Raw genomic sequence first — 25039 nt, forward strand, 5'->3', positions numbered from 1 at the left:
CATCGAGATGGATACGACAGAGGGAATGTTGGACAAGTACAAGGAGAACAAGTGCGAGGAGAAGATGTTGGTTTCCGCCACTTCCAGGATTGATGAGTTAGTGCCATTGATCGCATATCTCAACAATCCAGACAGGGTCAATCAGACTGATTATGTAAGTTATGAAGTGTGTAGGTGGTGTCCGATGAAATGGCATGGCTAACATTCAAACATAAACAGAGTGATCTACTCACAACAGTATGTGCGAGAATGAAGAAGATATCGATGCGAGTCAAGGGCATACTGGACAACAACCTATACAATGATGTTGTCAAGCATGGATGGATAGAGAAGAGGTCTGGCAACAACCAGACCTTCAAGACATGGAAGAAGTATGTAGTGTTTGGAATCATTCCAGATCCCTTAAATTTAATTAACACATCCATCATTCAATCAATCCAGGATGTGGTTCATATTGAAGCCAACAGAGTTACATTATTATGTAAAAGATAGAGGATTGACAAAGAAGTCATTGTCGACGTCATCTGGTGCATTGCAGACAGCAGCGCAGCCACCTGCACCACAGCTACATTTGGAGGCGGAGCTGGGCAAGAAGAAGGAGGGCAAGGCGTGGAAGGTGCGCTGGGTCAAGCTGTGGGACACCAAGATGGAGATCTATCGTACACAGCGCGATCAGGAGATACTTCGCACATTCGACATCAAGGACATTGAATGGTGCGATGTCTACAAGGACATGTCCAAGCGATTCGTCGTCAGCGTCATGGGCGTCAAGTACTACTTCCAGACCATCACCAAGGACGACCTGTACAAATGGGTCGAGGCCATCAAGGAGCGTATCGCCTGGCACAAGAAGCAGCGCACCCAGCTGAGCATGGACCTCACTCAGTTCGCCCTCAAGGGTATCATCTATCTTGGAAACATCAATTCAATCCAAGATGTAAGTTTGATGTATTGATATATGGCGCACATTATACTTACTCACCATCCATGGATCGCACAACAGTGTACAAAGTTCAACAGCCAACAACATTGCATTGGATTGGTGACGGAGAAGAGATGCACATTCCTCTCATTCGACAGCGCAGAGGAGAAGGGTGAGTGGCTGGCATGCATACAGGAGCAGCTGACAAAGAACAATCCATTGGTTGCCACGCATGGAGGCCAGGATGGTGCCGGTGACGCGGATGGCACTCAGGCGACAGCCATCTCCACTCCTGCCTCCATGATCACGCCTCTCACCTCATCGCTCCATAGCACAGGCTCTGATGAGGAGGCAGAGCTGGGCTCACACATTCCCAAGAAGAGATCACAGACCTCGTTCGCCGCTCTGCCCCACTCCGATGCGTCGGGCAGTGGCTCAGCCAAGGACGACGATGGGGACAGCGGCGACGAGGCCGATTCCAACCCTACATCCATCTCATTGATATTGAAGAATGAGATATTGCGACGATCAACGCACAACCTGTTGAACACATTCAAGCTGGAGGTGTACGTACCGATGTACCCGGAGTTGGAGACATCCACATTCCTCTTCTCCGACTCGGTGCTGGTCGAGCAGGCAAAGCACTTCATCTACAAGAAGATCCCACAGCTGCAGACGTCGCCGGTGGATGACTATCGGTTGGGCCTGGACGAGGAGACACTGCTGGAGGTCGAGTTCCTCAAGTTTATGTACTGCAACACCATGATCGAGCTGGCCCTCAACACCTGCGGCATCGTCAAGATTGGCATTTTCAACACGCGTCGCGGCTCCAGGGACAGGCTAACGGTCAACCACCGACTGGCTGCCACTCGTCCATCCATGCGAATGCTCGAGAACACATCATCGTCGCCAACACTGAACGTGCCTGTGGTCAAGGATGACTCTTCGCCCGCTGGCAACACAACGGGAGGCAGGACCTCGCCAGCTCCCAGCCCAACATGGGTGGACGCCTCGCCACGCACTCCATCACCATCGATGACTGTTAATATTCCACCACCACAGATGTATAATGAGTCGGCTGCAGCGTCGACGTCTCTCTCGGTGCTACCTTCGCCAAACCTGCTGTTGTCTGCCGAGCCAATGCCTACACTGAACCTGAGCGTGCCAGCCGCTGGCACATCATCTTCGCCACCAAGGAAGTTGAGCCACAAGAGTCGCAGAATGTCGGCCACTGACCTCCAAGCCTTTGTCACACTGAAGAAATCGCCATTGATGCAGTCGTGCTCGGGCTGGACCATTGAGCCCGTCACCACCGCCAACATTGACTTTGACAACCTCATACTTAACAAGCCACATACATCATTCTATCGCAAGTGTATACTTGATTGCGGTATGTATCTTACTGGTTCTTGGTCATCGGGAATTGTACTAACGCTATCACATCATATTCAGAGAGTGTCCAGAGCTACCTGGGCGAGGACTCCAAGGTTGGACCAGTAGCATTCTCATTGGTCAAGGACTTTGTACAGGACGTGTATAGAGGCATATTGCATACCAAGTTGGGCGTCAAGACTTGCGCACTGGACTGCAAGACCATCAACTTTGGCAATATAGCTGCGCTCTCCAAGGCACTAAAGAAGCGAAAGATTATCAGCCACCTGGTGCACCAGATGGATTCTAGGGTGGACTGCCGACAACTTCGTTTGGCGCCCAACCAATCAGGCCTGCAGAAGGAGTTGCTGACGCTGGAAGAGAGACAGACCACCAGTGGATTCAAGTTTGGACTGGTAGTTTGCAAGGATGATCAGGGCACAGACGATGAGATCTTCTCCAACCGTAAGTCTTACACTTTGACAAGTTGTGATCAAATGTTTGATTGAATGCTAATTGAATGCATATCTTTTTTAGGATCTGGAAGCCAAGAGTATGAGGAGTTCCTTGGACTGATGGGCACTAAGATCGAACTGATGGGCTGGCCAAACTACTCGGCTGGTCTGGATGTCAGAGCAAACACCACTGGCACTCACTCACTCTACACAGACTTTAAGGGCAACGAAGTCATGTTCCATGTATCCACCATGTTGCCATACTGTCCAGGCGATCCACAACAGATAGAGCGTAAACGACAAGTTGGAAACGATATCTGTGTCATCATCTACAACGATGGTTCACAGAGTTATGTTCCATCAACAATCACATCACATTTTAACCGTAAGTTTACTCACCTCTCAATGTCGATTAGTATACTAACACATTCATTCAATCAATCATACACTTTTAGACATTGTAATAGTAGTCCAATTCGATAGGATCAATGATTCATACAAGGTATCAGTGGCGACAAAGGACCAAGTCGAGTCCTTCGAGCCACCAGTTCCTCAATCAGTGAAGCGTGAACAGTTGCGAGAGTATATAATTACCAAGTGTAAGTTATTACTTATTACCAATGCTAATGTTAATGTTTATATAAGTTACTAATACTTGGTATCTTATCTCTTATCTCTTTGATTCAATCCATTCAACTTAATAGTGATTAATGGAGAGATGGCAGCATTACAAGCACCAGTGTTCTTCCACAAGATTACAAGAACTAGAGAGACACTACTCAAGTACTTCATCGAGCAATACTCTCACCATGCTGCATGAACATCTTCACACACCTACACACATAAAGATTCCCTGTCGAATGATCCATCCCCCGACAACACAATCCTTCATTTCCCGATTGGGCTGAATAGATGCATAGATATGACCCCCCAGGTCAAGATGAAGGTGACCTGGGTTATTGTTGTAGTTATCAGTGGGGGTGCTTACACTGTTTTGAACGAGAAAAACTAGAGAACTTTATTGATCTTATTAATGACATTCTCATACTTGCTTCCATAATATTATGATACCCCCTCGACCACACCAACACCACATCTGCAAATATACGAGCGAATTGAAAGCAACAACGTAATCGTCGTGATTCTCTCTCCTTCTCTTTCGCTAGAGTATGGTTCCCTTGCTTGTCCTATCCTGTCAATCACTCAATCATTCATTCAATCTTACTATGATGTCATAACAAATAACAAATAATAATAATAGTAATAACAATAGTTATATATATATATATATCAATACATACAATACTAAGTTCACAGATGTAATACTATACAATATATTAGAACAGTATATACTTTAATTTAAAATATTCAACTACATAGACAAATAACAATAATGGATAACCTAAACACAAAGATGATGAATCAATTGGATAATACATCCGAGTTGATAAAGAAACAGGTTGATCAGACAAAGTCAGTGTTGCGACAAAGCAAGGAAGAGATTATTTTCTTGTTGAGTTGGACATGGCCCATTCTGATTGCCAACGTTTTGAACAACGTCGCCTATCTCTTTGTTAATATGTCTTTTGCCGGACATTTGGGCACCAACGAGTTGGCCGCAGTATCTCTTGGCAACACATGGCAGTTTGCCTCTTCAGCATTGGCCATCGGCTCGCTCAATGCCATGGACACACTGATCAGTCAGTCTTTTGGAGCCAGTAAGTAGTCATCCAGCATGGAAAACCATCCCTCCATCCATCCATCCATCCATACTAACAACTCTGGCTCACTATTATAGAGAACTACGGCTTGATTGGAGTAACAGTACAACGTGGACTTATTGTGTCGGCTGGCTTTTGTGTCCTCATCACATTGCTCTGGTTGGCAACTGAGCCTATCCTCCTACTACTTCATCAAGACCCTGTTGTTTGTCGCTTGACCCAAACATATACATTGTAAGTTTGACTTCTCATGTCCACAAACATCATACCATACTGACCATCACCTAATGATCATTATTATAGTGGACTCATTCCTGGACTTTGGTTTGGCACACTCCTAACCATACTTCAGAAGTACCTACAGGGTCAAGGCATCATGAAGCCATCAATTATTGTTGGCGTCATTCTAAACCTTTTCAATCTCCTCTTCAACTATATATTCGTGCATGGTGTTGGTGATTACCGAGGTTTAGGTATCCTTGGCAGTTCACTTGCCACAAGTGTATCCGTATGTTGTACAACAGCCTGACGATCCTCACACTCCCCTCATACTTACCCTTACCCTTACTCTACATTTAGAAAATATTGGCATGCATTACTATCTATGTATGGATTGTTGGATTCAAGCTACACTCTTCACCAATTCAAACTTGGTACGGATTCTCTCGTGATACATTCAGCATTCGTGGACTCAAGGAGTACCTCTCATTGGGCATTCCAGCAGGCCTTCAGATGGCATTTGAGGGCTGTGGATTCGAGATCCTCACCATCCTGGCCGGTCTATTCACACCTGCCGCCCTGGGAGCACACTCCATCGCTATGAACTTCACTTTGCTCACATTCATGCTGCCCTTCTCTCTGTCCATTGCACTATCTGTGCGCATTGGCCAGCTCCTGGGAGCTCGACAACCATCGATGGCTCAAAAGTCTACTCGCGTATGCTTTGGCCTGGCCATCTCTTGCATGGTCACCATCTCAATCATTCAATTCTCAACGCGCCACTACATTGGCTACCTCTACTCGGAGAACCCTGACGTACGCAAGACTGTCGCCGCAATCCTTCCCATCTCTGCACTATTCCAAATGTTTGATGGCATGCAGACCATGTGTCAAGGTATCATTAGAGGCATTGGACGAAACAAGATTGGTGCCATCGCCAACTTCTGTGCATTCTACGTCATTGGCCTTCCTTTCTCTTGTCTGTATGTATATCTTTGACCCTTGACCGACCACTCTCTTAATGTGTGAGCATGAACTAACCTCATTCCTCACCTCTATCTCAGCTTCGCATTCGTAATCATGCACAAGGTTCAAGGATTGTGGTGGGGACTATGTATTGGATTGGCATCAGCTGCTGTATTCTTGGGCATGTATGTGATGCGCATCAACTGGAATGAAGAGATGCACAAGGCATTGGAGAGGACATCATCAGCATCCAATCTTGATGATATTGAACAGGTTACACCAACACCAGGTGATGAGGATGAATCGGACAATGCAAGATTGTTTGTTGGTCCCAGTTCAAGTGAAGAGTACAACGATGTCGTAGAGATACCATTGGACTTGATCAAACATTCCGCCCACCCCATCGCCTCAGCCACCACAGTCAAGAAGGGAACAACCTACACAATATTACACTCCTCTGGAGATGGTGAGGATGTAGATGAAGCCATGGCTCGGGCCGAGAATAACACATTGAATGACTCCCGATTGGAGGATGATGGCGCTGGTAGTGCGCCCATTCAAACCTCATCACCATCATCATCATCGGACGACGATGTAGAGGAGGTGGTGGTGTCAGGTGCCATCCTGAATAGCTCCTCCACTCTATTGGAATACAAATAAATGGTACCAACATCAATCAAATCACTCCATTCAGTTAAAAGTACCTACTGTCCTGGATCACTAAGTGATGGCAAGAGTCAAATTTCTTATGACCAACTCAACTTCAAACTCGAGTAACTCAAATCCCTATTTCTTTCTGAGACGATCACTGCATCATTCTTCATCATCTGTGAAGGAACTCTGAATGATCATTCCTCAATATTTATCGGTCCTTTTACTAGATAGAAAAAAAAATAAATACTATATAGATAGTATTATACTATTAAATAATAACTATGGATAATAATATCATTCCAGACGGTAGACAGCCTAACTATGGTAATAGTAACGTCTTGCTATCCCATTACTACAATAGAAACTTGATAAGCATACCATCTGCCAACCTTTATCCACAGGAATATCATCTTTATCCATATTTGAGTAACTCACAACTTCAAGCTCAAGCTCAACCATATAATAATGGTCAACAACAACTGTATCAACATCAACATCAACAACAACTGTATCAACATCAACAACAACAAATACAACAATATCCTCAACTAGAACAAAATGAACTACAACTTAACCCCCAACTTCAGCACCAACAACATGAACAACAATCACTACTACAATACCCTCAAAATGGTGAACAACAACAGCAACATTACCATTATGTACATCATCAAACCCAAGATCCTCAATATATTACCGAGGATCAAATTCCTCCTTCCCATGTACAACATCAAGTGTATGCTGATGCCAACTACAACACAACTATGGACCTGACAACAGCTCCTACAACCACCACCACGACCACTACAATGTCCAAAGCCACAATTGTCAACTCTTCTGGATATGTCCCTGAGCCTCCCAAACTCCAAGCCACTCCCCAAGTTCTCCCATTTCTACTACCACCTCCTATATCTTCTCCAGAGGTGCCAAAGAAAGGTGCTGGACGAAGAAAGTCCAATACATTAGACTCTGAGGAAGAGAAGTTCAAAACCAGGAGCAAAGAGGAGGTAATGCCTATTCCTGTGCCAACCGAGAGATGGGTGTACCCTGAACATCCTGACAAGTTGGGCAAGGTCACAGCAGAATTCCCCAAGCGTATTGTTCAGCTCAACAGGCGCGAAATACGTTGTAGATTCCGTGGACGTGGCGAGATCAAAAGATTGACTACCCAGGTCTTAGTAGTCGATTCACTGTCTAATGTGTTCATACTCACAGACAACTATGCACCGGTAAATACTGCTGGCTATAGTTATATTAATCCACGTGTAGTTCGGCTGACTGAACAAATGGCGTCCAAGTTGAAATTCATCATTCGACTGATTGACGAGCGCAACTTCAAAGTCTTTGATGAGTTTGAGTCAGACTACATTGACTTTGTCCTCAACACTAATGACTTTGAAAGTCCTATCATCGAATCCGTTGTGCCTCTCAGTCTATTCGGACTCTTTCGACTATTCCGCCTCAAACTTGATCGAGTCAAGATTGGAACCGTCAACTTCCTCACTATCTTTGTTCTGTACCTAGACCCTACGGACAATGTGTTTAAGGCAGTCTACTTTGTACCTCAACGTTGTATTAGTAAAGTGAGTACACTCGAAGCCTTGGATACTATCACCCTCTACCTTCCCAACATTTTTGATGAGAACTTCTTTCTTGTCGCAGACTACTGTTGCTTCCCAAATACAGAAGGCCAGAAGGAAAAGAACAACATAGTCCTGGACCCTTGGCCTGGTTGCAACCAAGATGAACTTGTCAATCTAAGAATTATCAACAGACCCTGGACACGTCCCTTCGATGATATGAAACGCATTATTATTGCCTGACCGATGAAGACTCACATCCACACTTGTCACTTGACAATCCATAACCTATTCAATAGTTCTAACTTCATAAAGATAACATAAGCATTTCCATCACCATACCCGAGTTGATCCAAACACGGCTGTTTATTAATGATTATCTGTTTGAAGCGGTTAACTCCATGGCTTGACTTATTCTCTTTTTCAGTTGATCGTTCTTCTTGTGACGGAAGTATGCGCCGACGGCAATTCCAGCTGCCACTGCCACACCAGCAACAACAATGGCTATCCACCATAATGATGCTTTGGGACAATTGGCACTCTGTCCTTTGTTGTTGATCAAAACGGAGAATGTTGGATCAATCACACTGGATGCAAAGAAAGGCATAGCCATGCCCACCACCAACCTGTTCTTTGATGTAGACGACGCATTGTTGGCCTGTTGCACAAAGTATGGCTGTTGGAAGATTGAGTCGCTTACGTCCAGCAACAGGGTGTGGCTTGCCGCCACCCTATTGTCTACCAACATCCTGTTGGCAAACTGCACGAGGAAGTATTGATTACCAAGCTGTATCTGCACCCATAGTAGGTTGTCGGCGTTATCATAACTGTTGGCTGAATCAGTCTTGGAGCAACCATTATCCACATTCTTGTCCGATTGCAACTCATAGATGAGTTGGAGTACATTGTTACGACTATTGAACGGCCATCCATTAAGCTCAATCTGATACTTGAAGCCATTCTTGCCAATGTTGATGGCCTGGCCTGCGAACCACCATGTGGTGTCCTGATCAAACACAATGGATGTGATGTTGATGGTGAATCCCGTGATGTTAAGCAGTGTTCCAATCGTTGACTCTCTGTTGCCAACCTTTTCCTTGGACTTGGTGATAAGGTCTGATGCTGGGAATATGACCACCGTATTGCCAAGTTCGTCAATCTCTCGGATGTGAGTGAAGAATACCTTGAAGTCACCAATGGTACCATTCCTATCAGTTACAGAGGGCGTCTGATTGTTATTGCCATTGATGGGTATGGAGCAAAGGGGGCCGTCGTAGCCCAACTGTGGCGTGCAGATGCAGATACCATTGGTGCACGTGCCATGGCCAGAGCACAATGGTTCAGTACCACAACCATTGTCAATGTACAAGAATCTCTGTTGTTGGTCGTAAACGCCTAGAGTGGATACATTGACAAACAATGATTCCTTGCTGTCACCAGGCGCAGACGCGTCGAATTGGCACACTAAAGATAGTCCATCGGCCGCTACCACAGGGGTCGTGCATGCAGCTCCACCGATCGCGACTGACATACCATCACGGAATCCTCGACCAGTGATTGTCACCTGTCCCGGAATCATTTTGACTAGTGATGTGGCGGTTGATACCACTAGACGAGGGATAAGGAAGTAGTTGGACGGCTGAGTGGCAACTACAACAGAGATGTTTAGGTCATTGACACCTGGAGGAACAGTGAGGTAGATGGTCTCGGTGTTGGCAACTGTGACAGTGGCCATCTGTGGGGTCTGCTTCAGATCATTGACGTACACATCCATAATAGTGAGGTTGGCACCAAATAGTCGACCACTCAATGTGATCACTGATGATGTTTCGTTTACCATCACTTGAGAGGCACTCATGATTTTTGGAGCCCAATATGTTAAGAAGTTCCTGTTTGATCCAGATGTTGCCACGCCCTCTACAATCACCTCCATCATCAAATCTGTTCCTGAACCTGGTGGAACAAAGAATCCCAATGACGAGTTGTCTGTGAATGGACGGATGTCTCCGGTAACCCTGGCGCCATTAATCAGGACAGTGTAGTTGGAGCTGGTCAGGGACATTCCTCCTGGTACCAACTTCATGATGATCCAACATCCTCCACGTTCAATACAAGAGAATGATTCGTTGACTTGGAACACGGGCATCGGTGTAAAGTCGAATGATACTACATGGTAGTTGTTGCCAGCATGAGGACCATCGTAGAACTTGCCATTGGGGCTATCCAGTCCCAATATAATATCTGGCTGACCCAACTGAGTGATCACACTCTGGTCATAAGAAGTGATGAATGGGCTGAGCAATGTAGTCAACACTCCATTAGAGTCAAGTATCGTCTGATTGATGTATGGTCCAGTTGAGAACTTGTATGCATCTGTATGAAGGAGAGGAGGTAGTTATTGTTAATATATATGAGGGAGGGATGATTCCGAGGTAGTGTGGACATACTTGATTCGACATATGATGGATAAACAGTGGCGTATGTTACAAGATTCCTTAACATGTTATAATCATTCACATTGGTTGGTCCAAATAGATTGCCTCTCCTGCCATCCATAATAAAGTATTGATAGTTGTTGAATGTGTAGGATGTGTACATGATCACATTACCAGTCTGTGGGACATCTGATTGGAGTATGAGTGAGTGAGTTTGTTAGTGGATCGATCACATGTTTGATTGATTGACTGAGTGATGGACGTGGACATACAGATTGGTATTCTACCGATCATATAGGATGTGATGTCTCCAACTTTGATGGTCATGAGGGAGAGACGGATGCTGGGGTCTCCAATTGATTCATTGGCATAGATATGTTCAGAAGTTGACATCAAAGGATCGATCATAAACCAACATTCTAGTAACATTACATACTACACTAATACTTGAGAGACTAACATATTGTACMAAATGATGGCTTATTACCAAAGTTTTGTCCATTAATAGTGATCAATGATGATTGAGTATATCCATTAACTTTGGCAACCATTGATGATACCATTGGCACTGATTGTTTGATTGATTGGATTGAGTGAGTGATTGAACGAGTGGAATTGTTCCAGGCACGAGTGACTTACTATTTGGATGATATTGGGTATAGGTGTAGGGTGTTTGGACTCCATCACTGATGGTGATGTTGTACTTGCCAACTGTGTATGGGAGTTGGCATTGGATTTGATCAAGTTGGATATTGGTTATTATACATGTGATGTTGTTTTGGGATGGTTCCAGATAGGAGCTGAGCACTACTGATAGGGATGGAGACGATGTGTTGAATCTCGCCTTCATGTTGCTGATGGTCATCGTACTTGGTTGCATGTCTGTTGGTTCGATCACTGGGTCAAATGTACCACCCTTCTCCAAAATGTATCCGGCAACTGTTGTGGTGTAGGGGAAGGTGTCGTCCCAGCCCAAGTTCCAGAAGTACAGACAAGTCTGATCAGTGTTTGAATCGGGTTGATCATAATCCCATCGACAGTATCCAAAACATTTGTTCAAGTGCTTATCATAGATTGGGAGTCCCTTCTCAGGGCCACTCTCCCAGACATACAATGACTTGTCCGGGCGTGCAAATTCCCTAGATGCTCCAAACCAAAGATATTGGGAGCCTGCAATATGTCTGAGTGTTAGTGATGTGAAGGTGTTGGAATAGTTCCAGTGATTGTGGGGTGTGTGATGGATTGAATGATCATGTGATTGATGGTTGTTTGGAATGATTCCGAGATGAGGGGTAGGTGTGACAAGTGATCACTTGGGCGTTGAACTCACCAATTAGACTCTTGACATAGTCATATTCATCTTGGGAGGTGATGGTTGCGAGGTAGCCTCCTGATGAGGCGGCTTGTGTCAATGCATCATTCCAATTGATTCCTTGACTCAATACAACTTCATATGTATGTCCATTCTGTGACCATGTATCACCGTTTACCGATCCAACATAGCAAACGATCAAAGTGATCAGAGTGCAAATGACAAGTGACATTCGATTAAGTTGATATATATATTTGTTTGATTGATTGAGTTGTTTGAGTTGTTAGATTGGATGGATGGTTTGAATGATGTCTAGTCTTTGCCTAGTTTGTCACTTTGGTGACCAAGTGTTGATGCGAGTCCTGTGGTGGTGTGATTGAGGAGCAATGTTCATCAACATAAAGTTGACCTCCGAGTGTCCTCCTTCCCTCCCTTGCCTCGCCCGCATTTGTTACCTAGCTTGCTATCGAGATACACATCCAACTTGCTTGGAACCTTTAAAGTTAGCTAGCTGGCATCGTATCAATGGGCAATACAGGCTTAAAATCATCAACCCGGCTAAGGTTAGCTTGTCTTGTTGTTGCTAGGTTAGGCCCCCCAAAACAAACATTACAGTTGAGGTTTGATCAAGTGATCGGGGTGGCACAACAGGGCTTTGAGGTCCTCAAAGTTGTTTGATGCCCCCTTTCTAAAGTTTGAAGTACTTTGGATATTTGTTATGTTGCCGTTTCAAAACAATCGCGTGTCCTTGTCAAGGTCCTTGTACAACAACTAACCTTCCAATGATGTCAAACACACCACACACTTTAGAGTAGTGATCAGTCCAGGTATCGGTCATTACTGGACAAAGACATAAATGATCAGAAAAGGGCCACCACATCGTTATGTGCGTGGGACGTTCGGCTTATCTATACTTTGGAACTTTAAAATCTAAATTACTATATATACCGCGGCCCAGACCAACAAGTTCACTCTTTCATTGAATAGCTTTCTTTATAAATAGATTCTACAAGTTGACAAATATGACAATGACAAAGTGAATACATAGTGGAGAAGTGTCGGTACAGCCCCTCTCTATTAGGTTAACCAATGACCCGAAATGATCATTGGAGAACTTATCAACCTTCTTCCCTGTATTGTGACCATGTTTCCTTAAAATACAAAGGGGACATTGTGATCTTTAATCAATCAATCAAAGACCTTGGGATAAAAATAACATCATTATCACCAGACATAAAGAATAATAATAATAATAAGAAATGGATTAGTAGAGTTACCAATCAATTTCAATTTATAATTCAATCAATATCAAATTTATTTATTAGGAATAATATAAATAATGTGAAGAAAAGAATATCTAAACTAAACTTCCCAATTCCATCAGACCAAATGTTAGAGTCAATATGCTCTGCACTATCTTCTGGAAAGCTTGTTATACTTATAAGAACTAACACTGATGGTATCTCTTCACGCCAAGACATTAATGCTTGCCCAAGCAGGTGTAATGACACAGAAGTTCTTTCCAACCTATATCGAATCCTGGAATATTGCTGCATCACAAGGATTGTTCCAGATCAAGACACAGTATGGGTACTAAATCCCTCATACAGGAACACAATCTTGAGAATCATGTTAAGGGAATTCCCATGGATACAACATCGACCCTTGGACACTCATGATCACGACCTTGCAGTATGGATTCACATCCACCCCGGTGGATCCTACATCCAATAACTCACGGTATTCAATGGAGAGCATTCTCGAGCTAGTCTTGCTCCTCTGTCATCGATCAAATAAGGGCTAGTGAGTTGGAACTTTGATGTCAAAGGAGTAGCCCATGCGGATGGGCGTCCCTCCCAGTGTCTAACATTCGCGTCGACGCTAGTCAGCCAGAGGGAGGTATAAGTCTGTGTTTATACTATATATAAATATAAAATGGAAAGAAGGAAGGAAAGGAAAGGAAGGAAAGAAGGGTGGTCTTGGCTTGATTGATTGAGTTGAGTTGAGTTGAGGAGAGGTGATCAATGTATGCTAACAACTGAATGTCGCATGCATGATCGTTGATTGACTGATTGAGGTTGAATGATTGACTGGATGATTGATTGATTGATTAGGCCACCGACTCTGGCTCGAGGTCCAGCTGGATAGACTGGCTAGTGCCCTTGCGCTGATAGAAAAGGATGTAGGCGCTGCATTTTGACGACTCAATGACGTCGTTGGCCTCCACAATCGTCACCTTGCTGTCGTTGTAGTGTACCCATATCTCCTGGAGGTCGTTGAAACAAAAGGCCGTGTAATGTCCACTCAACAGACCTGATCCATGATGGTTGATCACATTCAAAAGTTCGAAACTGTTGTTGATACCGCCATTATTGCTTCCGCTGCTGTCTTTGTTGTCTATGTCTATGTTGTCTATGTTGTCTTTGTTGTTATCTTTGTTGTTGTTGTTGTTGTTGGCATTGGCACTATCACTGTTGTCAGTGGTAGTTGGATGATGTCCACCATTTGCTACATCATCCACCTCAACATAAGGTGAAAGGTCGATCTCGAAGGGGAATGTAACTTCAGTCTCTATCTTTGAGCACTGGTTCTCTCTCCATCTAAATCGTTTGAGTACTATACATAATACCTTTGATTGATTGATTGATCGGTTAGTATCATTGTGTGACAGGTCCCTCGGACTTGGAGGGCAGACATACATTTGGCAGCGAAAGCAATGAGAACTTCTTTTCAGCATCTTGCAGCTCGTTGCAATGTGAACACTTGTAGGTCTTGCCATCTAACTTCTCCTTTTGGACCAGCTGGCGAATGCATTGCTCCAGGTTGTAATCCTTGGGAGGAGCGACGACGGCGGGCTCTTGCTCAACGTCGACAACGGCGGCGGGTGGCGGGGTCACAACCTCGACGACACCGTCCAGTGGCACGGCGGCGGCTGCGGTCTTCTTTGACTTGGGTCCACGCTTTTTCACAGCTCGTGGTGGCATGTTGCCGCCTGGCACATCGAGTGTCAGTTCGAGGAATGATTCCAACACTGACGCCTTGTTACTGCATTTGAGACAGGTGATCTCGCTCTTGAGCTTGCCCTGGAAGATCTTGGAGACGATGCCGTCGTCCTTCTCGGGCACGGCCGGCTGCTTGGCCATCTTGTGTGGCGCAGCGGGAGCTGGTGGCGTCGATGGGACAGACATGGAGTCCATGTTGATTGGCGACGACTGTGACGAGCGTCCGGGCACCATGATTGGCGGGGTGAGCACTCCACGGTTCACATCTGGACTGTCCATCTCAATGTTGGAATCCATCATGATGAGCGACGGAGAGGTGATGGGCGGAGTGGTGACTGAGGGCGGCGAGGACATGCTGCCGGCGATCAGTGCGTCGTACTCATCGTCGGGCAGTGACGATCTCTTCTTCTTCCTGTGTGTAAATGGTCGGATTATATATGATGAGTTGGGGACGACCTGTTGCTGCTGCTGGGAGGAGCCGCCGGCTGACAGGCGACGCTGGGACTTGGGATTGAGCTCCTGCGAGATACAGTCGAGTAGGTAGGAGAAGAACTCCTGGGCGTCCTGCTGTTGGTAGTACTTGAACTTTGGGATGAACTTCCACACTGACTCCAACAGCGAAGATGGCGTCACCACGCTCCATTTGCCAGACCACAACACTCTGAACAAGTAATGTAATTGAACGCTAAACGATCTGTTTGATCAAATGATTGAATGTTAGCTTATGGGACATGCAAGTGATGGAGACGAGACGAGACTTACAAGTCTGAGAGATTGGAATGAGTGATCTTGTGCTTCTTGAGCAGGTTGAGACAGTCGATGGTGGACTGACGCTTGGCGCTGGAGGCCAGGGGGTCGACCATGACACCAACAGCCGTCTGGAGTTGGACAAAGAAGGCGCGGAACTCGGGTATGTTGCTGAGGGATTGGAGGATGGTGTTCATGAAGCATGTGTTGCCCAGGTTCCTCAGACCAGTGACACCTGGTATGATCCTGTTCTTCTTGGCAGGCGAGCTAGCAACCTTGGACATGAGGTATGTGGACGAGTAGCTCTTGTTGCTGCTACTGCTGCTGTTGTTGTTGCTGTGATTCTGGACGACCTGTTCCTCGCTTGATGTTGCTGGTGCCTGGAGTGCATCCAGACGCTTCCTCTTCTTGCCCGGGCTGTCTTCATAGTCCAGCGTGTCTGGCTCTGCTGCCTCTGCGTCGTCATTCGGTCCATTGTTGTCACGCATCTGAGCACGGACATCCTTCTCCATGATTGGACATTGCTGCTCCTCCATGGGCGCGTCGGCCGAGGGCAGGCTGCTTGTGGTGGACGAACCATGGTTGTCGACACTGGCGCTCTCAGAGTCCGAGGGCGAGGCAGCTGCGGCTGTCTTCCATATGCCAAACACGCGACGCGTCAGCGTCACCTGGTAGTGATTGAACGCAGTCTCCTCGATATCGTCCTGGGCCAGCTGCTCCTCGGAGAGCGCGCCACGTCCGACAGTTGTCGTATAGAGAACCTTGCGCAGCAGGTCGAGATGGGCGTCGTGTGTGTCGTTGTTGATGTAACTGTTGCACTGGAAGCAGTAGCAGTTCTTCTGCTGCAGGTCCAGCATCAGCAGGTGACCCGTCTGGCGGTTGTGAGCGGCCAGATGGCGGCGGTAGTTGCTGCATACGATGACACCGCACTGCAGACAGATGAAAACGCCAAACTGGGCCGAGCAACTATCGCACTTCCACTCGGACGTGCGCGACAGGCGGTCGCGCACCACCTGCACATCGATGTTGCCCTCGAGATGCGTGCAGGCCACGTAGTCTGCCACGGTGTTCTCCAGCGTCATCTCCTCCTTGTCGTCAGTCTCCACGTCTGCCTGCTCGACATCGTCCGAAGTGCTGCTACCTGCGCTACTGCTGGTCCCGCTGCTGACCACGCTACTGCTGTCGTCCATTCCTATATATACTGTCTCTTCTTCGCCCTCCCGGTTGCCAATCATAACATCATCTTCCTCAGCTGTTGTTGATGTACTTGTCGTTGTCTTTGTCGTGGTTGCGGCTACTCTTGTCGATGCTGCAGCCTCCTGTTTATCTTGTTGTTGCTGTTTGATTCGCTCTCTCCTCTCCTCCATCTCTATAATTGTCTTATGTTCGTTTGCAAGCATTTGCATTGATGTCTTCCTCCTGCCCCTGCCTCTGCCCCTGCCAGGACCCATCGAAGTCCCTCGTTGTATTGGTGGTGATGGTGGCGCCATGTCTGTTTTCTTTGTTGTGGCTGTGGCTGGTGCTACTGCTGTTTGGACCTGTCTCAAAGGTGATGTAATGGTTGTTGATGTTGATGTGGCTGTGGTTGTCTTGACAATCTCAACGGTCTTCTTGGATCGTCTTGTTGCAATGGTGTATGACATGGTCTTGGTGGTGGCCGAGGGTGATGTGAGTGGAGGTGAGGTCGGCGCTGTCACGCTTGTCTCTGGCGAGGCAACTGGAAGCAGTGCAGTGGGCATTGGCGCGGTGGCCATGGACATTGGCATGGACATGGACATTGGCATTGGCTTTGGCTTTGGTGGGCCATCACTGGACATGTCTGGCAATGTGACGACGACAGTGGTGCAGTCATGGTTTGGTGGAGACGAAGGTGATCCGACCACAGTGGACATGAGTGGCGTTGGCACTGGTGCTCCGCCACATCCACTCTGTCTGTTCTTGCTCTGTCTGGTCACCTGCTGCATCTGCATCATCATCATAGCATCACCAGTCTGGTGCATGAACATGAACAATCGATTGTTTGATTGATTGTTTGATTGATTGTTTGATTATCGTCGTGTCGTGTTGTGTGAAAAATGATGATGTGTGTGTGAGGTGCGATTTTGATTTTTTACGCGCAATGGTGATTGGACTCGGTATTTTGATGTGAGTGCGAGTGTGAATGATGTGATGTGAATGGAGAATGTTCGTTCTCTATCTATCTAACTATCTCTTTGTTTGAGTATATGTATATATAATGTGTTTATGGCCTTTTGAGGGCCGCAGCCTAATGACTTTGGCCTGTCAAATTGGCCAAAATCAACTTGTTCAACACAAAATGTATGTGATAAACTTATATATATAATACTAATTATTATATATACGTATGTATTTGTGTTGATTTATTATATTTATATATAAAATATATAATATATGTATCTGTGTATATGTATGTATGTATATTTATTATTATTATTATAAGTTACGTATTGGTCATTGACATGGAATGTAGGAGAAGGTAGGTGTATTGTCAACGCACGCTTGCGTGTTAGAGAGTCAAACAAGTTGAGTTGAGCTGCGAGAGAGAACAACAATGAGTGTGAGTGAGTGAGTTAGTGAGTAAGAATGAGTTAATGAGAATGAGAAAGATAGAGGGTTGAAAAAATAAAATAAAAATTGGTGTTTATGCATTGTGAATGTGGGGGAGATGAGTGAGGGGTGTTTGGTTTGAGTGTTTGTGTGAAGATGGGGTGAGTCATTCTTTAAGGTGTTGTGGTCCTTTGAAAAGGACCCTCAGATTGAATTAATGAATGAATGATAGAGCGAGCATGACCATTCATGCAATACCCGTTTACAACGATTGATTGAACATCAATCTTGGGTGCACACACACTCAATTTTTGTTGTGTATGTGTGTGTTTGATGGGCGCCTTTAAGTTTGATTGATTGATTGGATGTTTGTTTGGTCAAGCAAATGTTTAATGGATAGGAAGATGGGTAGGAATGAAGGAATGAAGGATGGATGGTTATGCATTTATTATTATTTAGCGGAATGAATGATCAATTTGACTTGATGATACTCGAGTATCACCAAACATTGAATCAATCATTGTACAGGGAGGAGGAATGATGGAAGGAATCCTCTGCCTTTAGGCTTAGGCTTAGTAACGAGTTAAGTTATAGTGACAGGGCTGAACAGGTAAGATTAAGAGTGGAAGCTTGAATGCATGTGTGATAATGATAGAGTGGCGCAAGGAATGTAAAGAGATGCCACATGGCATGACTGCTGATGATGTTGTCCAGAACGCCAGGGAACCATCGTTCTGGGATACGACCAACGTAGAAAATGAGACCAAAGCCAAACAGGGCAAACATCGTGTTGATCCTGATGAAGAAGGCCAGGCCCATCTCGGCCGTGGGGAATATGTACAGCGAGTGCATCGTTGGCACAATGCCAAAGAAGGCCGTCAGCGAGAAGAACACCGTTCGCAGACGGTTGTGATGCGCAAACGATGGAATGAATATTAAGCAGGCCAGGCCCACGCCCAGCACTGTGATGGTTGTCAGGTAGCCGGTCATCAGGGTTGGGTGGCAGCGGAAGGCGTAGTAGAGTGGCGGGTAGAAAGAGCCGACGATCAGGAAGATGATGCCCATGTAGTCGCATAGCAACAGGCGCTTCCATGTAGTGATGTTGTGGCAGCCAAGTGTGTGCCATGAAACCGAGCAGGTAAAGGTCGTCAGACCGCTGAGCAAGAAGATGCCCAGCACAAGCTTGCTGGTGTAGTCAAACGTGTCGGCACGGATGTAGAGCACGTCGAGCAGCAGGTATATAAAGTAGACGGCGGGCCAGAGATGTGAGTGGATGTTGGCGAATTCGTTGTGGTTCGGTATGATCATGGACTTGAATGCCAGGACCCATGAGTAATTGACGCGATAGCCATAAAGTATATAGTCACGCCTTAGATACTCGGGGATGTTATCCCTATGCTCGCATGAGAACGTCTCCTTATATTTATGTCCAGGCTTCAAGTGCTCAGTTTCCAGCTCTTTCAACTCTCGTAGTACTCTCTCATGGTCCTCTTTCAATGTGGCTGCTGCTGCCGCTGCTGCGGCTTTCTTTGCTACGGTGTCATCGTCGTTTGTATGTGAAGTTGGGTTCGAGGGTGATTGATTGTTTAGGTTGGTGGGTATTGTGGGCGACAAGGTCTCTGTTGTTGTTGATGTGGTAGTGGTCGTATTGATGGTTGGTGTGGCTTGGGCTGTGGCTACATTGGTGGTCGACTTGATTAATCTCTGTCTGAGATAGTTCTTTACAACTGAGAAAGTTCTGTTGATATCCTTCCTCAGTGATTCATCCACCAATTGATGAATCGATGTCATTCTTTGTAGATATAAGTAAGTGAAGTGCGAGTATGTATCTATAAGTGTGTAACTATATGTGTATTTACTTTAGTGTAAGAGTAAGTGAGCGAGTAGTGTGACATGCACTATGTACTCATGAGTGATGATGTGACAGTGTCAAAGAAACACACAGGATACTTTCCAAAGAAGAATCTAAACACAGGTGATTCGGTACAAGGAATCTCGGGTCCAAGCATACCCAACACCACCCCCAAACACATAGTTTCGTCTGACTCAGACGACTTGTCGTTCTTTTGACCCCACCAACCCAAACACGATTCCAACCCAAACACACCACCCGTTCCATAACCAGATATCTGGCAGAAGTACCCAGGTCTGGTCAATGGTATGAATGAACTAAATAAGGGCAACTACCTTAGATGGATGGATGCAATTGCATAATAAAATGGCGACATGTCAACAGTCATGGCGCTTGGAGTTGACCGTCAACTGTTGGGTTTGGAATACGTTGCCAATATAGATTAATTGAGATTGATTGGAGTATGTTGTGGAGCAGTCTTATCTCTGTGGGCTTAGTCTGTGACAGTTCGTTCAATGAGTGATTGGAATGATTCCAGGTCAATGAAGCCAGAGCGTACAAGTTGGTCATCGATGCGGATGAATGTTGTTGGGGATATACGTCTTAGGTTGAACTTCTGTTCATCATACGCTTCGTTGTACATCATTAACTTGAGTTGTTGTATAGTTGTTGGCAACTGTTGCAACAATTCAATGACATGACTCTTGAGTCCACTATACCAAAGTAGCTTGCGTATACCAGGTAGAGCGAGCAGTACATTACTCAATGGTTGTATGAAATTGATTAGTCTCAAACTGGTAACTGATGAAGGGATGTCGCCAACCTTCAACTCGTGTCCATAAGAGTCCAACGTTAGAGTTTTGATCAATGATGGACTGGGCGAGTGCCAGTCTATAGTTGACAACATCTGGAACACTTCGACTGACTTGAGGTTTAGACACTCTATTCCAGCTGGAAGCAAACTGATTGATCGACGTGGAGTGATTTCCAGTGACTTGATTGATGATGGCAGTGATGAGAGATCGAGTGCCGTTTGTTCATCATCCGACTCTTGTGACTGCAGGCCTAGCTTCAAGTACTCCAACACGGGGAATCTGTTTGATGTGATGTGCGACAGTACACTGTCATCAAACGACAAGAGCACAAGCTTGTGGAGATGTGGAAACCTGGTGCCTGGCGCATTCATCACACTGCTGTGTGAGTTGAAGTCTGGATGCAGGCACAGTCTTCTGAATGGCAGGTCGCAGATGTCATCGTCACTGTCACCAAAATGATACTCGGAGTCGCCGTACAAGTAGAGTTCAGTGACGCTTGGTGGGAGGTCGAGCTTGAGCGATGGTAGTTCCGTGTCAAGCCGGAGCTCTGTGAGTGACGGTGGCAACACTGTTCGATCCAACAACAAAGCCTGGTCATTGTTGTACTGCTTCCACTTAAAGTACAGTGACTTGAGTGATTGTAGGTATGTAAGATCGATGTTGCCAGTCACCAATTGCTCTTTGTACAGATTTAGATTGGTCAGTGTTTCCGGGAACATGTCAGTGTCGACCATAACCTCATCCAGGTCATTATCATTCAATGATAGACTGGTGATTGGAACATGTCTGATGGGCAATGGTCCATTGGCCATCTGATAGAAGTGTATCTCTGGAGAGGGCTCGCGAATGAGCAGTGACTGGAGCAAGTCGACAATGTTGTCCCAGAACTTCTTATCCATTGGTCGATCGGGGCAGTCATTGAATGATATACTCTTGATGAAAGGCATCGCCAACACCTCTTGTTTCCATAAGTAATCGTCGTCACTGCTCATGAAGAATCGATGATCACAAGGCAGAGATGTTACATCATAATGCTCGTCGGTGTATATGAGTATGGTCTTTGGTCCATTGTTAAAGTCATTGTTGATTATCTTTTTATAAGAGTTCAATGTAACTTTGTTGATATCATAGTCATTGTACAATGGCATATTGTTGTCATTGTCAATGTCATTGTTGTTGTCGTTGAAGTGTAGGTATGATTGACGATGATCAAACAATCTCTTGCATATCAATGTCATAACCAATCGATCTGCATTACATTCAAGGCGATCTACAATCTGATGGAGTATTGACATTGGTAATGAATCCATGGTGTGTACTTATACATATATACACTAAAGAGTGAACTAACTTATTCAAGACTGTTGCGCCCATCATCAACTCACTTTGGTCAATCTTCCTCAAACTTTGGTTCTCTCTTCAAAAGTCATACATCTATGGTGACAGACAAGACTACTATCAAGGCTACCTTCAACGGTGACACTCGAAGAATGTAATGTGTCAATCTAACATCTTCCCATGTATATTTACTTACATATATCATGGCACTTACTACCTAGCTCCATCATCCAACGCGATCTTGTGTTTCAGGAGCTCTGCCAACAACTTGGGAACCTCTTCTCCGTGTCCCCATTGACACTCATGTACATGGATGAAGATGAACTGATGTCTATTACCAACCAAGATGAGTTGGAGGATGCTCAATCATATTTTGCCAATCAACAGCCACCCAGTATATTGAAGTTGGTTGTCATTACAGACCCTGAGAATGGGTGCACCATTGCTCCCCAAAGTAAGGTCACTCTCACTCTCAAACTAGTGATTGATAGAATAGATAAAGAACGTCCTACCGCCAACGACGCCCTGATCAGAGAACAACCTGAGGAGTCAGAAGTGGAGGTCGAGGATAACATGTCGAGTCTCCACATAGACGCAGAGAGAAACATTGACGCCTTTACAAATAGAATGAAGGCCCCTCATTCATACTATTGTCCAATCGTTCAAGGAAGTCTTGGTAATTGCATTGACAAGTCGAGCATTGGTATCCATCTCTCTCGATCTCTGGCAAAGCGATATTCAACTGTCGCCAACATCTTGATCAACTTCCGTGATGGTGACGCCCTGCTCCCATCGGAGTATCTGATGCACCCTTATGTGATTCTTGGCATCCGTATTGCATCGCACTTCTTGTTTCAGTTGGATTCGAATACATTCACATCACTTCTCCAATCCAACGAGGTAGAGCTCTTTAATATTGACGCAGTGATGTCATTGATTCAAGAGAGACAAGGACTTTCATTCAATAGGAAGTTAATCATGATTGTCCAACTCAACGAGTACATGGCCGTCCAACAGGATATCTTTCGCCCATTGATGTCATGCCTCTTCAACTACATGGTGGTAAACCACGACATTGGCATATGCATTGTTCCATTCCGCACAGATGCGTCCAGTGATGAGTAGACGACTGGTACAACACTCCAGCCTTCCGTGATCTAAATATTCCTTGTATTGTATCAACTTGACTTCTCCACCATGGTGGAGGCCTTAGATTTGATCGAATGATTGTTGACACTGGATTGTTGGAAATTGTGTTGTCTCTGATGTGGCTGATGTGATTGATGTGATTGATGTCTTGGCTGATGAGCGGGATAGCCGCCAGTACGGTCGGGTCGCTCGTGCTTGGCATTGGAGGTGCTCACTGACACCTTTACCCTGTTCGCTGGGTCCATTAGACGTTGTTTCATGTAGTCCACGTTCTTGTGCAAGTTGACCATGTTGGGAGGCGCCACACTCTTCTTGGCTACGTCCATCGATTGGCGCAGCGACAGCAACAGCTCCTTATACTTCTGTTGCTTGGATGGTGATTCCAAACAGACATTGATCATCCAACATAGCATCAACTCATAGTTCTGCTCCGTTGACATTGCACCAAATATTCTCTCTGCCAGTCCATACTCCCTGTACTTCCTACAAGTCATCAACACATCCTGTATCGTCCTTAGTGGCATCACTTCCACCTGATGTTTACTGTTTATAAGCATGTTGGTTGCCAGCTACAAAAGGGAGATGGGTGAGTGTTAGGATCCAAGGTTGGCGCGAGGGAGAGTGCACTTACCTCGACCTGTCCAAGAGCAAGACATAGACGAATGGAACTGAATATGAAGTGAGGCTGATCGACATTGTCAATGTGGCGGTATAGTGTCCTTCTTGCATCGTCAATACGACCGACCTCAATGAATGATGACACCATGATCTCCATGAGCTTTGGTGATATCTCGCTCGCTGTCAACTTGTCCAACTGATCGATCGCGTACTGAATGTTATTCGTCAATATATACGACTCTAGTATAGCAGCATGTTCATGTGAGCCAGCTACGATGGGGACTGCAGTTGCGAGAGGTGGTTGGGTCAGCCAGGTGTCCTTCGCTCATTCATAACATAACATAACATACCTCCATAGTCTTGCATGATGGTGTTGAGCTGAACGATGTGAAAGGGTTCAATGTCGACAAAGAGTGGCTTGAAGAAGTCGATGTCTTTGGGGACGTCCATGCCTTGGAGGAAGTTGACAATGTCTTTGGCCGGGAACTTCTTTTGAAGACAGCGAGTGAGCACGAGATAGGTGTTGGTCTTGATCTTGGCATCGATCATCTTGACATCATCCTCCAACAATTGATTGCTTTGACACTTTTGGACAAAGTCATTCTTCATCTCTAGCACCGACTGTATTGCCAGATGTAATATATTATGAGTGATCTCTGTCACGCGTCGATTGATCTGAGCCAACACGCTACTATAGTCCTTCTTATCAAACAACTCTTGCATTCTGACCTCATCCTTCTTCACTCCAAATGGGTACTTATGTTGCATCTTATGTACATGTACATATGCTCCATTACCTTCTACTTTATACTCATTCTGTCTTTGTTGTTGTTGTGTCTGTTGTTGTTGTGACAATGTACATTTGGAGTATGATATATATCTTGTATGCAAGATGGCCGCACTACTAGTTCTGCATGATACTACAGTCTTTGACCTGTGCAATATTGAACCAATGAATCGGAGTGACATATCTTAGTCTCTATCTCTATCTTTATCTGTTTTTGAAGTATCACTCAATCACCTCATTCACCAAACTGAATTCAAGAAAAGACGAGTCCTTCGGCCAACACCACCACATTGTGTCTCCAAAGATCAAACCTAGTGTTACAATGTCTACAAAGATATATAATATATATGTTATTATTATAATCCATGAAACAAACAAACATGAATAGGTTTGCTAAGATTCAATCATTCATAGATGGAATGATTCATTGAGACCCAACGAACTAACGAACATTCAATCAACTAACTAACTCCATGGAATGACATGACGTGTGAAAGAGTACACCGTCATTCCAACAAATTACCCATC

At 45.2% G+C, this 25039-nt stretch overlaps 10 protein-coding genes across 10 annotated transcripts; 5 read left to right on the forward strand and 5 right to left on the reverse strand.

Moving 5' to 3' along the window:
- Positions 1 to 7: 7 nt before the first annotated feature.
- Positions 8 to 3568, forward strand: SAMD00019534_013200 (hypothetical protein; the record flags this gene model as incomplete). Its single annotated transcript, XM_012903287.1, has 8 exons — positions 8 to 154; positions 220 to 371; positions 442 to 937; positions 1004 to 2312; positions 2375 to 2758; positions 2831 to 3133; positions 3204 to 3347; positions 3453 to 3568. 8 exons carry the CDS (start codon positions 8 to 10, stop codon positions 3566 to 3568), a joined length of 3051 nt encoding a protein of 1016 aa, XP_012758741.1.
- Positions 3569 to 4117: 549 nt separating this feature from the next.
- On the forward strand, positions 4118 to 6308 carry SAMD00019534_013210 (hypothetical protein; the record flags this gene model as incomplete). Its single annotated transcript, XM_012903288.1, has 5 exons — positions 4118 to 4466; positions 4547 to 4703; positions 4773 to 4977; positions 5049 to 5671; positions 5753 to 6308. Coding segments are annotated over 5 exons (1890 nt in total), but the record flags the coding sequence as incomplete, so codon positions are not given.
- Positions 6309 to 6938: 630 nt separating this feature from the next.
- Positions 6939 to 8131, forward strand: SAMD00019534_013220 (hypothetical protein; the record flags this gene model as incomplete). The annotated part of the gene is made up of 2 exons (XM_012903289.1): positions 6939 to 7044; positions 7128 to 8131. The coding sequence occupies 2 exons, from the start codon at positions 6939 to 6941 to the stop codon at positions 8129 to 8131; spliced, it is 1110 nt and encodes a 369-aa protein (XP_012758743.1).
- Positions 8132 to 8264: 133 nt separating this feature from the next.
- Positions 8265 to 10716, reverse strand: SAMD00019534_013230 (hypothetical protein; the record flags this gene model as incomplete). The annotated part of the gene is made up of 3 exons (XM_012903290.1): positions 8265 to 10261; positions 10336 to 10512; positions 10596 to 10716. The coding sequence occupies 3 exons, from the start codon at positions 10714 to 10716 to the stop codon at positions 8265 to 8267; spliced, it is 2295 nt and encodes a 764-aa protein (XP_012758744.1).
- Positions 10717 to 13745: 3029 nt separating this feature from the next.
- SAMD00019534_013240 (hypothetical protein) lies at positions 13746 to 17162 on the reverse strand (the record flags this gene model as incomplete). The annotated part of the gene is made up of 3 exons (XM_012903291.1): positions 13746 to 14264; positions 14335 to 15331; positions 15400 to 17162. 3 exons carry the CDS (start codon positions 17160 to 17162, stop codon positions 13746 to 13748), a joined length of 3279 nt encoding a protein of 1092 aa, XP_012758745.1.
- Positions 17014 to 17412, forward strand: SAMD00019534_013250 (hypothetical protein; the record flags this gene model as incomplete). Its single annotated transcript, XM_012903292.1, has 1 exon — positions 17014 to 17412. One exon carries the CDS (start codon positions 17014 to 17016, stop codon positions 17410 to 17412), a length of 399 nt encoding a protein of 132 aa, XP_012758746.1.
- A 1128-nt stretch (positions 17413 to 18540) lies between these two features.
- On the reverse strand, positions 18541 to 19743 carry SAMD00019534_013260 (hypothetical protein; the record flags this gene model as incomplete). The annotated part of the gene is made up of 1 exon (XM_012903293.1): positions 18541 to 19743. One exon carries the CDS (start codon positions 19741 to 19743, stop codon positions 18541 to 18543), a length of 1203 nt encoding a protein of 400 aa, XP_012758747.1.
- A 554-nt stretch (positions 19744 to 20297) lies between these two features.
- SAMD00019534_013270 (hypothetical protein) lies at positions 20298 to 21857 on the reverse strand (the record flags this gene model as incomplete). Its single annotated transcript, XM_012903294.1, has 1 exon — positions 20298 to 21857. The coding sequence occupies one exon, from the start codon at positions 21855 to 21857 to the stop codon at positions 20298 to 20300; it is 1560 nt and encodes a 519-aa protein (XP_012758748.1).
- A 198-nt stretch (positions 21858 to 22055) lies between these two features.
- Positions 22056 to 23082, forward strand: SAMD00019534_013280 (hypothetical protein; the record flags this gene model as incomplete). The annotated part of the gene is made up of 2 exons (XM_012903295.1): positions 22056 to 22111; positions 22179 to 23082. The coding sequence occupies 2 exons, from the start codon at positions 22056 to 22058 to the stop codon at positions 23080 to 23082; spliced, it is 960 nt and encodes a 319-aa protein (XP_012758749.1).
- A 53-nt stretch (positions 23083 to 23135) lies between these two features.
- SAMD00019534_013290 (hypothetical protein) lies at positions 23136 to 24693 on the reverse strand (the record flags this gene model as incomplete). The annotated part of the gene is made up of 3 exons (XM_012903296.1): positions 23136 to 23675; positions 23738 to 24006; positions 24075 to 24693. 3 exons carry the CDS (start codon positions 24691 to 24693, stop codon positions 23136 to 23138), a joined length of 1428 nt encoding a protein of 475 aa, XP_012758750.1.
- Positions 24694 to 25039: the final 346 nt, after the last annotated feature.

The sequence above is a fragment of the Acytostelium subglobosum genome (assembly GCF_000787575.1).
Source record: "Acytostelium subglobosum LB1 DNA, scaffold: scaffold2, whole genome shotgun sequence".
In the NCBI taxonomy this organism is placed as follows: Eukaryota; Evosea; class Eumycetozoa; order Acytosteliales; family Acytosteliaceae; genus Acytostelium; species Acytostelium subglobosum.